General features: G+C 44.9%; 1 protein-coding gene across 3 annotated transcripts in view; it reads left to right on the forward strand.

The window, feature by feature from the left end:
* The window catches only part of ZC3H7B (zinc finger CCCH-type containing 7B), a 1,285,355-nt gene extending 1,273,888 nt beyond the window's left edge, over window positions 1–11,467 (forward strand). For all 3 annotated transcript variants that reach the window (XM_069652753.1, XM_069652751.1, XM_069652754.1), the window contains exons 24-25: window positions 3,215–3,378; window positions 3,515–11,467. In XM_069652753.1, the coding sequence (XP_069508854.1) occupies window positions 3,215–3,378; window positions 3,515–3,710 (360 nt within the window). In that variant the 3' untranslated portion in view covers window positions 3,711–11,467. The remainder of the gene's footprint in view (window positions 1–3,214; window positions 3,379–3,514) is intronic.
* Window positions 11,468–14,793: the final 3,326 nt, after the last annotated feature.

The following is a 14,793-nucleotide window of genomic DNA, read 5'->3' on the forward strand; positions in this document are numbered from 1 at the left end:
ATCATTTTAGAACATTGCAAGCGTTTTTGTCACTGCTTCTGAATGTCTATTCTGGGCTTCTCTTCACCTGGCCAGGCAGTAAATGCTTTCTTCTGGTGGGAACTTGTACATGATCCCTTGCGAAAGAGAGCTGTTTGTAAAACCTTTAGTTGGTTACAATCACTTGTCCCAACGCTCAGGAATCTAGTTTTTATCAAATCTAGTTACCCACCACCAAATTTTCAAAAACCTACAACTAGATGGCATAAGCTTAGTAAACATAATAAATGCTGGCAAACCATGTGTCGGATATGGTGGTTCTTTTGAATTAGTCTGTCTATTTGAAATGTTACCAGAGCAAAGTCAATACCTTAGACACCATTTCAGACTAGTATTATCTGGGCCGATTCTGAGCTGACCCAGCAAGTTAGGAAATGCCCATATAGAGCTGCACCGGGGTCATCCATTGTGTTTGTGCACAACGGGTTTCTTTGCCTACCTGTCAACAGAGGTCCGGTTTGGAGCAACATCTGCATGTTGTCATGTGTTTTATTTTTTTCACCCACATGTCAGAAAACTGGGTCTGACCACACTACTTGATTTTATTGTTTATTAGAACCACTTTTAAGTGCCACTTTTCCATTGTCGAGAACTAGGTAATCTGCCACCAAACAGTTGTGAGAGAATACTCACACATGGCAAAGCAGGGTACATTTGCGACTCTGATTCATCAGGGGAAAAATGGACTGACTAGCAGGTGAAAATGCAAATATAATGAGGGTGTCTTGAAGAAATTCCCAATTTAGGACTGTTGATCCCACACCATGGTTCAGGACTCCGCTTGGGAAAAGGGGTAGGTAAACTAGTCCACAAAAAGCAAAATGTTAAGCGCCTCTATCCACCGATGCTGTTTAGAACTTTTGACAAGAAGCCATTGCTGACTCCTCAAAAATAATATAGCTCTTCCCTATGTGCAAGTTAATGTGCTAGCATTCTGACCCTTTCCTGCCCATAACAGGAATTGTGTCCAAATATGAGATTGTAGTCCTTTGCTAGGGAAAATCCACATAAAAGGATGTGTGAAGCACGCTACAAGCAGTCCCCCAATTCCATTCTTTCTGTAATGTCGTAACAAGATCTGGAAAACAATTCCTTTCTGGACAAGGTACACATAGCAACTCTTCATGGGAGTGACGTACTCCTAGCCATACTGTCACTGGCTCTTCGAGCCCTGGAGCCACATGCTCCAGGTCCATTAGGTCAAATAAGGCTATCCCACGAGGGTTATTTTTCATTTCCAGTACAACCTATGCAGAATGCTACATGCTCATTCAGTATTATGATAGGGAAAAACAATCTGGCGGGGGGCCCACAGCCGAGTTGCCCCCCACCCTGCAGCAAATCGAAGCACAATCTGAAACAACTTGTTCTGTGCTCTGCTACACACTTCCAGCTGTCTTCACCTGTTCTTCAAGGGATCCTTGGATGGAGGGGTGTGGGGTAGTGGTGCTTGTAGAATTAGCAAAACTGTGAACATGCATCATGGCTCTAGGTGGGGTCTGGCCAAATCTGGAAGGAAAAGGATAAGGGGAGGGAAACACTGCAGGAAAGTCACAGGAAGAACAAGAGTCTACTTCGAAGCTTCTAGCTAGTGCCGGTATTGTCAAGTGGTTGTACAAGCTGCATCGTGCACTGAACATCTCGCATACACAATAAAGTGATCCAGTGAGAATAGCACTGTTTAGGGAGCAGTAAGAGGCTTTGACCTTATTGCTCCTCCTATAGGTTCAGAGCTTTCTTACACATCAATTGGGAAATGTGAGCTGGGCTACCTATGCTAGGACAGCAGGATGTCCGACCTGTAAATGGGAAGCCTGTGGCTCCTGTACTAATGCTTAGTGTAAACCTGCTAAGACGTTCCGAATCACCATAGAGGTAGTAATGTTCCCTTTTGCTAGACCTCTTACGGTGTCTTCTACCTTCCTCTGTATATATCTTATGGTTTGCTTCTTTCCAACCTTTTACCACCCCTTTCCTAACCTTTCCTGCTTCATTATGTTGCTTTCCCTGCATCGGTCTCATTCCCCCTTTATTCTTCACTATTGTTTCTTCCATTGTCGCCTTCCTTTTTTCACATTTCCCCCCTACCTTGTTTTCTTCTTTGCTCTCTCATCCCTCTATCGCCCCATTCGATCTCCACTGCCCTTTTTCTCTTTTTGTTTTAATTAGAATTATTTTTTAATGAAGAAATGATCATGCATTCTATATAGTATGCATTAAAATGCAAGAGCTTGCAGACTCAACATTTCCCAGTAAGTGTATTAGTCTCCATAGAATATCTCGGCACAACCTCCAAATACCATTCCGCAGACACGTTTGCCTTGGCACGTTCAGGGATGCCAGGGAGCAGCATGGAAAGAGGAAAAGACTGGATAACATCCCGTCCCCAAAAGAGCGATAAACTTCAACAACCAGCTTGGTTTGGACACAGGCTTCTGCCACTTTTGAGAGTTTGCAGGATCTCTTTGACTGGGTTTGATGAGACCTAAGTTCAGGGTTCCTCCACCTTTGAAGCAGCAGCAAAGGTACCTGGTGCTTGCTGCTGGGTGGTGATGTACATAGTAAGTTGCTCCTGGGAGAGTGGCGTTGCACATGTTTCTGGCAGGCATGTGTTTGCCTTTATAGGTAAGGTGACCCCTCTGCCATTTCATCATGTGCCTGTGGCCAATTTATGCGTTTTGTACTCCCTATACATTACATCTGAGCTCAAACGTTGACCCACATTTTTGCCAGGCTACATTATGTAATCTGTTTGCCATTTCTGCACTTCAAAGAGATGATCCAGCAACTAACATACATGTCCACAATCTCCCGAGTTTCGAGACTCGATAAAGGGGTAAGTGCAAGGTTATTGCAGGAATAACGTGTACTTCTTGTTCTAGTCCTCATATTTAGCTTACACTGCCATCTTTAAAGAATTGATATAGAGGACAAGGTCTGGATTGGAGATGCCAGCGGGCACGGACAGACTGGCAGTGGCCTTGGCAACCACCAGGCTCCCCATTTCCCACTCTCGTTAGCCATTGGAATGTCTGTCTGGGCCTTTTCCTCGGCGCAGCATCTTCATTTTGAGGCAGTCATTAGCACGTGTTTGGCTTTTCCTTTTGTGTCGGAAATGGAACCACATGGTAAATGATGGCTGTATTTCTTTTTTTTTCTCAACTTTCTTGATTAGACAGGGTTTCACTGCCGCTTCTGTGGAAAGAACAGCAACAGTGAGCGCCAATGGCAGCAGCACATCCAGTCAGAGAAGCACAAGGAGAAGGTTGTGACCTCTGAGAGCGACGCCATCTGCTGGTCTCAACGCTTCCCCATGGGTGAATTCAAAGTCTGTGAGAAGTGAGTGTTCAGCGTGCTAGCTTTGTGACAGCGAGCATGTTAGATAGGCTACGTACAGAGGTGGTGATCCAGTGTTGGATATAATGACGTAGCATAGCCTATATTTAATCACTGTAATCCATTTCTTACTATGCAGGTACAAGGCAACAAAGTCCTGCCCCGATGGAGAGAACTGTCGCTTTGCCCATGGTGAGAAAGAGCTGTTAGAGTGGCTGGACCGCCGTGAAGTACTAAAGCAGAAGCTGGCTAAAGCCCGGAGAGACATGCTACTAGGACCCAATGACAAGGACTTTGGCAAATACAACTTCCTGGTGGAGGAGGAGAAGGCCTGATTCATCCAGCAAAAGACAGAGCTTGACCTCTTTCAGTGGCATTAGCACAGACACTGATGACCCCGGACACTCTGTGAATGCCTAGGCCCTGGTGTGCACGATCATGTGGCAATATGCCCATCCTGACTGGACATCTGTAGGTGATCTTTCCGCCCCCCCCTTTCCCTGGCTATCTGTTTTTTGTGTTTGAGGATTTATGTTCCCCTGATGCGTGGACCACCACAATGGTGGGTGAAGAATTTGCTACCGCTTGGTCTACATAGTTCCTAACAAATGTATGACTGCCCTCTGTGTACTTTTGTGAGTGATGGGGTTGGTCTTCACCGCCCCTCCATCCCGTGCCAGTTCACCTAAATGAGAACACATTTTTACCTTTGCCCCTAAAGGCAAAAGGGGGAAGAGCTGGTCTCTGGTGCCTCTCCCTTTTCTTGCAAGAGAGGAAATAAGGATGTGAGGCCGTCCCTAGACCAATTATTCTGGGTATCAAGATGTGTCTGAATCCTTCCAGCTGCAGTACTCTGTATAGTGTGGCTCCTGAATCGTTACTGGTTCCTTTGTTGGTTTTGGGAACTGGTTGAAAAGGTTGGCGTGCTCCTAGATCATGCAGGAATTTGGGGAGCGAGGAGGATTTTGAGCTGTGTTAATGTTAGACGAGAGACTGACTCCTCACTGATCTCTTTGGAATGGTCTGCTATTTCTGGTAAGGAGACTAAGAATTTCTGGGTGATGCTTTGTGAGCTCTCAATTAGGATCTACAGTGTAACATCTATGCACACAGCTCAGTACACGACATTGTCAGCCTACTGTTACCTGTATACTGCGATGTGATGTTTCAGCTCTGAGCTGCATTAGTCTCTGCGCTGCCAAGTCAATTGGCAGGATTAGAATGCATGCCCTGTATGTGGTTATATTATGTACCACTGCTTCTATACAGTACGTTATCTGCGATTCTCTATTCCCCATGTAAAATGAGACCCAGGGATTCTCTGTACTGGTCTTTGATCCCCAAGCTGAGATCCGTGATTGAACAAGTGTACAAGGCTGTGTCGACCTGTTTTGCACTATGATTGACAAGCTTAAGTAGTTGTTGTAAGGTCATTGTGTGCACGAATGATCTCGTATTTCCTGTGTGGTGGTGTGTTCTCAACAGCTCACATCTGCACTACGTTGCCACAGTGTGCTGTAATTGACTATGAGGCCCAGGGAGATTGTGTGATCTCCCCATTTACATTTAGTTTGTGGAACATCTACACAGAAAGGGATGGCCATTGTCTCGCCCTCACACTGTTCCCGAGAATCGCAGGCTTTAACACAAGAAACTCAAATATGTTGACATTACACAGTGAGCTTGAGTGTCCAGGAGACTGAGCAGTTTGTTCTCAAGGACTAGCATGTCACCCTCGCACAGGAATCCTGACTGTGAACATTTCACCCAAACACAGGTAGCCAGTATTTCCCATCCTTTGTTCACTGAGCCCCAGCTTGTTACCCTGCCTGCAAACCCAATGCCTCGTCCTTGCGCAGCAAGTCTCACTCTTATACAGGAAGCACGGTTCCATGTCTTAAAATCGCAGCAAAAATGGCCGTGTATAAAAAATATTGTGGCAAAAATGCTGTGGTTTTGCTGCCACAATCATGTAAAGCATGCGGGGGACACCCCCGCTACCCCTGGACCCATTATACCATTTAAGGGGAGCGGGGGACTCCCCTGCAACACCTGCTCCCATTAAATGGTATAATGGGGTACAACTTTACCGGGTCAAACCACTGCATTTTTCCTGCAATATTTTTATTTTTTTTTATTTTTTACCTGCAACATTTTTGCCACGATTTTATTACCTGATACCGGAAGTACTAGTCATCTCACCCTTAGACACAAACAGTCAAACAGTGCACCCTGACAAAGGGAGCCTCTATGGCTGACTGTCACAGTGGCCTGCAATGCCTCGGTCTCACATAAGCATACAGGCCATTCTACACTTAATTAGTACCCGGTGAGGGACAATGAGATTGTAACATGCAATCTCATTGTCTCTCGCCTGGGCATTATGCGACCGGGAATCCCTTCCCGGTCGCATCCCCATTACGTTCATGCCTATCCCTGGTGGAGGGGGGGTGTGTGTGGCAGCCACTCAGCCAACGAGGAGGCGCGGAACAGGGTAATCCCTGCTTCGAGCCATCACACGGCTGGAGGCTACCCTATTCCCCTGGTGGGGATTGAGGTAAGTGTTTTCCCTCCCCTCTGCACCCCCACCCCATCTAGACAATCCCCTCCCTGCCCTCCCAACCCCACTTACCTTCTTTTTAGTCCATTTCGGGAGTAGGACGCACTGGGAACACTTCTGTCCCCAGCACATCTGCTCCCGATCTCTGACAGGCTGTCATGGAAAGGAAGAAGGGTCTACACGTAGTCCCTTCTTCCTTTCCATGGCATCCATTTTCTTTGTTTACATTTTCCCTATTTTTTTGGAATGGCTGCCATGGAAAGGGATAAGGTCCCTTCTTCCTTTCCCTGGCAGCCATTCAAAAAATAGGGAAAATATAAACAAAGAAAATGGCCACCATGGAAAGGAGAGAAGGGACTAGATTTTCCCTTGCCAGGCGGCAATGTTTTTGACATTTTTTTTTCTGTTCCAAAACACTCTTATGGGCCGGGGTACTAATAGCAATAATAGCAATAGGCCCCGCGCAGGGGGGGGGGGGCGGGGCATTACCAGTTCAGGTAATGCCCCAGGGTCTTCGTTAAGGCCCTTGCTTCGCTCTGACCTGTAACTAAGGGCCCCGGGGCCTATTGCTTAATTATAAGTCTCTCTACACATGGAAGCCAGAATGTTTTGCTCTCGAATCAGAGAACCTCAACGTATCCTCCCCAAAGAAGCCCAATTATTATACTTTTAAAGCGGGTGAAGAGGGCAAGCATCAGATTCTTGCACAGGGTACCCTGAATAGCATACGCTCACTTACGGAAACATCAGGGTCTCATCCTTACTTGGAGAGCAGATATCCCCTGAAGCTTGAGTGTTTCACTCACACACGGATCGTCATTATACGTTTGCTGGTATCCCCCTGGAAATTCTGGCTGATACTGGCAACCGGACATACCGTTACCGATGCCTGATATGCCAGAATTACCGGCATATTACAGGTGCTGGCAACGGTAGGTAAATTCCCCATTCCTTTCATCAGAACATAGGGAGAGCAAATGCATCTGCTTCTAAAAGAGAGCTAGAACTTATATTCCTTTCACTGTGAGCCTAAGTGCTCCACTCTAACAAGGAGGCTTCGCCATCCCCTTCCCCCTTCTCAGGGCCAAACGGGCGGCTGACCCTCTCTCGCTCACATGCAGTCCTTTTGTTGCCTTCATACTGGGGTGAAAGCATGTCACAAAGTGAATTCAAACATCTAGGCCTCACAGGGCAAGCTTGAGTAGTTATCCTTATAGAGAGTCTGATGGACTCAATCTCCAGGATGAAAGATTGTGCCACTACCACATCTGCAAGGCCAGGCTGTTACACCCATATCTATGACATTTCCCCTCATAGGACATTTCACTTAATATATTTGCAGCATTTGGTTTGGGGCGGGGGGGTGCAAGCCCTTCTGACTGCCCTTGTACCACCTACCTATGCCCCCTTTTTTATCCTAATTCTTGAACTCTCACCCACTCCCAATTGCAGCAAAAATGTGAATGATGCCATCCCTGAATGTGGGGGCTGGCTGGATTTCCCCTGGTTGTGGGGAAATGGAAGGGATACCGTTCACCCCAAATTCTGAGGGTTCAATGCATGCAGAGCGGGAAGGTCTGGTAGAGATCTGTAATGGAGGCCATCATTACACCATTGATTTTCTGTGGCCTGCACTCTGCAGGGCTGAAAAATACTTATCCTTGCAGAGGGACATTAGACTTCTCCAGGTGAAAACTCTTGTTCGGAGTGCCTGCACAGGGTTCTTGCTTTGCGGTGGAATCCATTAGAATGGAGAAAGGCGTGGAATGCCCTTTTCTGTTTTTTCTTCAATGTTCACCACATTAAGAATGAAACTAAGCTAAGACATCGTTATAAGCAGCCTGCACATTCTACCCTGCTGGGTTTCCCCAAGAGTCCTATCCTTACACAATGCTCTAGCACCGCACCCTTATTGCCACACTCACACTTGCTCAGAGTTCAAATGTCTCACTCTTAAATTGAAGCCCAATTGTCACACACCATCAGACACAAATGTTATAATCTCACACCGTCCTGCATCTCGGCTGCAAACTGGGACGACATGAATTAGTTTTCTTGGTATAGCACTCATTTTGATCAACCGTATAAATTCGCCTATTACAATTAATTTGTTTTTCTTGCTGCTAAAAACGTTTAGAAATATAAGTATCGTATATGAAATCATAAAAGACCTAAACCTCTTTCTAGATTGACTCCCATTATAAGAGACCAGCCCCCCTACCAATGCAACCCTGCACGAGAGCATGAGTTTCATTACACACAATCTTTAGTATCCTAAGTGCCTCGCGCATAGGGAGCTCTGTTTTTTCGCATTCTCACAAGGTTTTATAGTGTGTCTCGAAGATGTCCAATTGTCACAAGCAGACCAAGTGCCTCGCACTGGGAGTCTTAAGGTTTTATCCTTGCATACTGGCACTCCAAATATCTCTCCTGCTTATCGGGAGGCCGGGTGTCTCGGTCTCCCTTCAGGGGCCGTGCTATGCCTTCAAACAGGTAACTTAAGCACCTCAGCATTGCACAGCGAATCTGCACTTCTCACCCATACGCTTTGAGTCCCACCATTTCAGCCTCGAACAGTGAGCCCTAGTACCTCACTGCCGAAACTCAAATGTCTCACTCTTGCACATGAACTTAAGCATTTCCTTCTGACACAATCATTTGTAAGCACAAATATGAATTTCTTTTGAAAGTGCTCCAGAAATTGAGGTCTGGATTGGAATGAATATGTCTTAAATATCACACTTGTGTCAGAGCAGCATGGGCTCTTCACCATCAGTTGCCAATCCCAGGACCCAAAGTCGGGAAGGCCACAGCTAGGATGCTCTGTTTCCGGAATACTTTCTCTCTTGCATAGTTTTCTTTTGCTCTCTTGAGCTTTTATTCTGCCTAGTGGTTCTCACTATCTCTCAAGCCGCGTCTGTTAGATGCTATTCATCTGTCTTGCTCACTTCATGTCTTGACTTTCGGTTTCCCTTCAGCGGTTGGCATTCTCACTATCCCTTTTCTCACAATGTATCCGGTTTTTTTTCTCTCCCTCACCCACATTTGAAATCCTTTTGAGTGCTGATAGCTCTGCTTTCTTCAACAATGTGGTTTTGAGAAAGTTAAAATTGCTGTAAAACATCACTTGTTAACTTACTTAGATGCGCCTTTCATAAGATTTGTGGAAAGTAAAATTCGTTCCAAACTCTCCTCTGTTACAGCTACCCAAAAATCAAATCCCGATAGGAATAGCAGACATCTTGTCTCACAGTGATGACCACAAGTCTTGGCATCAATGATTGGTTGTTGGTGATTCAGATGGTGACCATTAAAAACAATTATGAAATGACAAATTACTGGAGCGGAACGCACACCCATGCAAAGAGGTTTTGCTTAAATTTCAAAATCTATGTTCCCATTTCGTAACCTTTCCCAGAATCAAGAATTTTTTTCTTCCAGATTTTGAAACTCAAATTCTGATTAGTTTTCTTATTCATGCAGTGGATCATATGATACAATAAATGTGTATATGAAAGAAGATTAAGCAAAATAATAGATGAATGATTCACTGCAGGGTTGAATAGAATATTCTTCTATTAAAGAGTTTTGCAGACATGTTTCCCTCTAATGTTTATGTCCCCAAACGCCATCATGCATTGTATTGTCAAATGTGTTCCATTGGCCCTTTCATCAGAGGCACAGAAAAACAAATTTAAAGTACCACTTATCATGTATGCTGAGTCAGGAAGCAAACGAACCCTCCAAATGTATACCAATTAGTGAATATTTCCCTAAGCAATTGCAGTAGTCCTCAAATGGTGAAGTATTTGCCTCCTTGGTTATTTCCTCTTTTTGGTTTGCTTCATACAGTACATACACCGGAGGCAAGCATATGCAATATTTAGTCTACATATTACATTGTTTGATTGTTTTTTAATGGGGCCCTAATCAATCCCGCCTCATCACTCCCAGCGGTCTATGTGATGATATGGCCTTGCCTTTTGTGCAGGAAGGCAGTGGGAGTGTGGCAGGACCATTGTTTACATTTTGGGAGTGGGCTTGGGCACAGTCACTTCATGTCCCACCAGTAGCATGTTCAGCACACAGGGAAAGGCGTGGACCTCTCGATGTGTACCATATAATGAGGAGGGAATGTCTTGCACACCTTAAATGCTAGAAACCTCTTTTTGTTTGTCAAAGGTGTCTTTTCACCCAGAAACTCTCAAATCTTAGTAGAAAAGATGTTCACAGCTGCCTGGAGCCCCTGTGGGCCTTGGTGAAAAAACTGGAAAGGGCCGGTTTCCAGAATGCTGGTGGCTCTGAAAGGCAAGTTCGGCCCAGCGACGTCTTACACACGCCTGGCTTTTATGCGTAACGTGAGATTGACTCTATCCTGCCCTTACATATCTGGGATTTCTCTCAATTTTCTAAGCAGGTGAAATTACCTCTGGACCTCACACCCTCGATATATTCATGAGCCAAGCTCAGTTGTGGAAATCGAGGGCACTACTTCAGTTACTTGGTTTCTCGAGAACGGGGAACTGGTGTTTTATTAACTACCCCACTGTATTAACTCCAGTGTTGCTCTGCCACACAACGATACTGGGTAACATATAAAAAAAATGATGTGCGTGTGCATCTGTCCTTTAGAGAATGGTTGTGTTTTCCAAGTAATGTTCTTGAGTCACAAGTGTACCAGACTTCTTTTTCAGAGTGCAGGGAAGGATATTTGGAATACTTGCCTCGGGTCTATATCTAGTTAGAGCGTATTGCAGAGTATATTATGTTCGAACTTTTTGTACTGCATCAAATGACTGCTGTCTTGGTCTCACAGTGCTGAGGCTTTTCCTGGTAGTGGTGTTTAGTGCCCTCGTCTTGGATGAAATGGTGCTCGCCTTGAAACCTGCAGGGATCAATGAGTTCAAGATTCACCTACGAATGGAGAAGGTTTCTCTTTTATTTTGCTCTACAATTTATCCTTTCAGATGTGTGTGACTTGAGCGATAGCTTGGCTGCCTCCGACTTGTGCTTGTGTTACCTGAGTGATACCCTGGAGCGCCAAAATCCAAGACTGTGAGGGCCAAAGTATGTGGCTTCTATGTGACCCAAGGTTTATTGCTGCTGTCTGTAAACTGTGTGCAATGTAAGAGATACTGCTTCTTACAAATAAGACCCAAGGGGATACAGCTGCTTTCCAATGCAGGAGAATAAGGCACCATTTTGCTATCTAAGACCTAATGCTGAGGGATTATGCTGCTGTCCATGGAACAACCCCGAGGTACATCTCTGCTATACAAAGCATTATACCGGGGCATTGTTCTGATGTTAAAGGCCTGTGATGTTACTTTTCTTTCTGGGGCTGTAATGTCCCCCTGTCTGGGGATATACACGCTATCCCCTTCAATGACTGTGAAACTGCAGAGGGTGGGCTTGAGGCCTGCACCATATAAGCCCCTCTCACACATGTAATTTCTTTTGTTTTAATGAAATTCTTAATATGGATTCCTCTTAATCTTTACATTAGACATTAAATAAAGTCTGAAAACTTTACAGTGATGGGATGGTGGATGTTATTGGGGGGAGTATGCTCTCCATCTTAATCAAACAGTTGAAGGGTAAAACAAGACATGAACTCCAGCCTTCGTGTATTGATAGACAATGCATCGCAAGTAGAAGTGGCCCGCTCTCGCCCTTGCTTATAGGAAAGGACGCCATCCTCTGGAAGAGACGACCAATCCAGCCCTTACTTATAGGAAAAGACGGTATCCTCCAGAAGAGACGACCGATCCAGCCCTTGCTTATAGGAAGACAACTGATCACATGGCTAAAACTGAGCCTTCATTCCACGACTAACTAGTAAGTCGTCACATGAAGAAAATGCATGTGCTATATCTCACACTGTAAGTTCTCGGGCTTTCCTATTGTGATCAATGAAACTGCTGCCATGCGGCAGGTCTGGACACTGTTTGTCACAGCTAGTAAGAACATAGACCATGTGTGCATCCCTCTGCCTCTGCAGCATGAGCAGTGCTTCCTCAATTAGTTGTTAAGCTAGCTGCTGCCTGAACAGTCAGCTGATGTTGAGGATGCCAGGTGGGTGGAGATCCCTACTACAAAATGTACATCAGTGTCCATAAAAGTAGGCACATATCTCTTTTTGTAGCGGACTGGGTAACTCGCGCAACTATTTTTTTCAACTAGGTATTTCTAGCAATTCGTGCCCTTTCACACCAAGGCATTATCTTATTTGTATAGGGCTTTTGCCAAAGCTCTGTGCATAAAGATAACAGTACAATTAGAAGATTACAAAGATGGTCATGCGATACATGGGTCTGAGCAAGAGAGGACAACAGAGGAGCTTTAAGGTGAGAGCAGAAGAAGCTACAGTAGGAGAAGAGCAAAGACATCCAGTGCTTGGCGGCGAGTAATGGGGAAGAGTGAAAGCAAGGTTCTGGAGCTATAAGAGGATTGGGTTTGGGAACATAACGTGCAAAGATGCACAAAGACAGGATAAATCGAGAGGAAACGTGAAAGCAGAACGCAGCGCCGGGAGGTTCTGGAGCTATAAGAGGATTGGGTTTGGGAACATAAAGAGCAAAGATGCACAAATAGAGGATAAATCGAGAGGAAACGTGAAAGCAGGACGCAGCGCAGGGAGGTTCTGGAGCTATAAGAGGATTGGGTTTGGGAACATAAAGAGCAAAGATGCACAAATAGAGGATAAATCGAGAGGAAACGTGAAAGCAGGACGCAGCGCAGGGAGGTTCTGGAGCTATAAGAGGATTGGGTTTGGGAACATAACGTGCAAAGATGCACAAATACAGGATAAATCGAGAGGAAACGTGAAAGCAGGACGCAGCGCAGGGAGATTCTGGACTATTAGAGAGTTGGGTCTGGGAACATAACGTGCAAAGATGCACAAATGGAGGATAAATCGAGAGGAAACGTGAAAGCAGGACGCAGCGCAGGGAGGTTCTGGAGCTATAAGATGAGTATGGGTTTGGCAACATGTAGTGCGAGGATGCAAATGGAAAGACTGTAAAGAGGGAAAATGGAGGGGGGCCAGGCCATGAATGCTTTAGAAAAAAATGGAAACAAAATGAAACCAGAGGCGAGATTCAAAAGTAAGACGGGAGAAGGAAGTGATGTGGAGATTGAGTAATGGAGGGAGACAAAATAAAGTGTGAATAGCTGAATTAATGATTATACGGAGAGAGGTCAGTTAAGCAAGAAGACCAATTGGCAGAGCATAACAAAAGGCAAGGTGGGAGAAGACACGAGCACAGGTAAGTAGTTTAGTGGGATGAAAGCAAAGCAAAGAACATGCTTTACGAATATAATGAAGCTGATGGCAACAAGAACGAGAGATATTAGAAATACTTAAATGAAAGTGAGGGCTCGAAAATGACACCAAGATTGGGAGCAGAGCGAGAAAGGAAGACGAGGAGGATGAATGTGCAGGGGGGGGGGAATACTTGATGCAATAAAAAAAGAAAACCTCAGATTTAGAAGCATTGAGATGTTAGAACCCGAGATTGGACAGCCAGGAGTTGGGCTGCAAGAGTTAAGTGAGTCAGAAAATGCAGTAAAGGCAACCTAGATCTCTTTGTCATCTGCATAAAAATGACAGGAATGCCCAAAGGAAGCAACAAAAGAAGAGTGGCGTAGTATAAAGGGAGAACCGATCCCTGACAGCACACTGTAAAGGGGAGGAAGAAGACCACTTTACAGCCCAAGAAACAGAAAAGGTGCAGGGACGGCAGTTCACCAAAATGCCAGGGGTAGCGGAAGGGACATCACACGACCGTTGACCTTTGATGACATCGCATGCAGTGATGTTATTTGACTCACCCCAAAGTGACATCATGGGAAGTGATGGAACATGACCTTTCACCCCTTGACAAAACAGGAAGTGGCATCACGTAGCATTGTTCCTAAGTACACTATGAAAAATACGGCTACAATATCACTGTAATGTGATATACATTTCATACAAGAATGGATCACCATACGTATCGTTGATATCAGTGTGTATAGGCCCATATTACCAAATTACTGTGAATGCAAGCAGACATCCAAGGCCAAATGCTAATGTGTTATTATGTAGCATTTATGCATAAGCGATCTATATAGAACAAATATACATACAATATCACCCAGCCTGTGTTGGTACTCATTTATCAACCTCAGAAGGATGAAAGGCTGCGTTGGCCTTGCCTGGATTTGAACCTGCAGATCACACACACTTCGCAGCAGCAACCCCCTGAGCTATTTTACCGCCTATAGCTAGTTTACCGGCTATAGCAAAATGAGCAATTATATGTCTGAAGGTTCTCAAAGTCAGAAAGCAAATTACACTCTGTAGTGGATACCATTAAACTATTATCTTAGATTTAACAGCAGGCCAGTTTATCTGCAGGTCTGGTGCAAAGTTGGCCGCATGTCAAGCCTGCGTCGATCTACTTTTCAGGCTTCAGAGGTTGGCAAAATACATACCATCGCGAGGGTTCATAACCGTGTATTAAAGAATTTAGAGTAGCGCAGGGAAAGCAGTGCACTCACACGGCATCCCGTACTCTAGGCACTCGTTACCTCCTACACGCTAACAAAATCCTGAACAGCATGCCATGGAGATAGGAGACACATGACACCAAAGCATTAATTGTGGCACAAAGAAATCAAGATCCATTTTATGTGCTATGATCAAACATTTCTACACTTTACACAAGCTTTTAGCACAAGGATTTTGTCAAGTGACCGAGGAAAACGAGATGGAATGTCTTGTGATGATCGTTACAGAGACAACGGCAGAAAAATACATGATAGAACTGGAACTTGCGAAAAGCAAGTTACAAAGGGCCTGATTCACAGAAGCG

The sequence above is a fragment of the Ambystoma mexicanum genome, chromosome 3p (assembly GCF_040938575.1).
Source record: "Ambystoma mexicanum isolate Mex_15411 chromosome 3p, UKY_AmexF1_1, whole genome shotgun sequence".
NCBI classification, from domain to species: Eukaryota; Metazoa; Chordata; class Amphibia; order Caudata; family Ambystomatidae; genus Ambystoma; species Ambystoma mexicanum.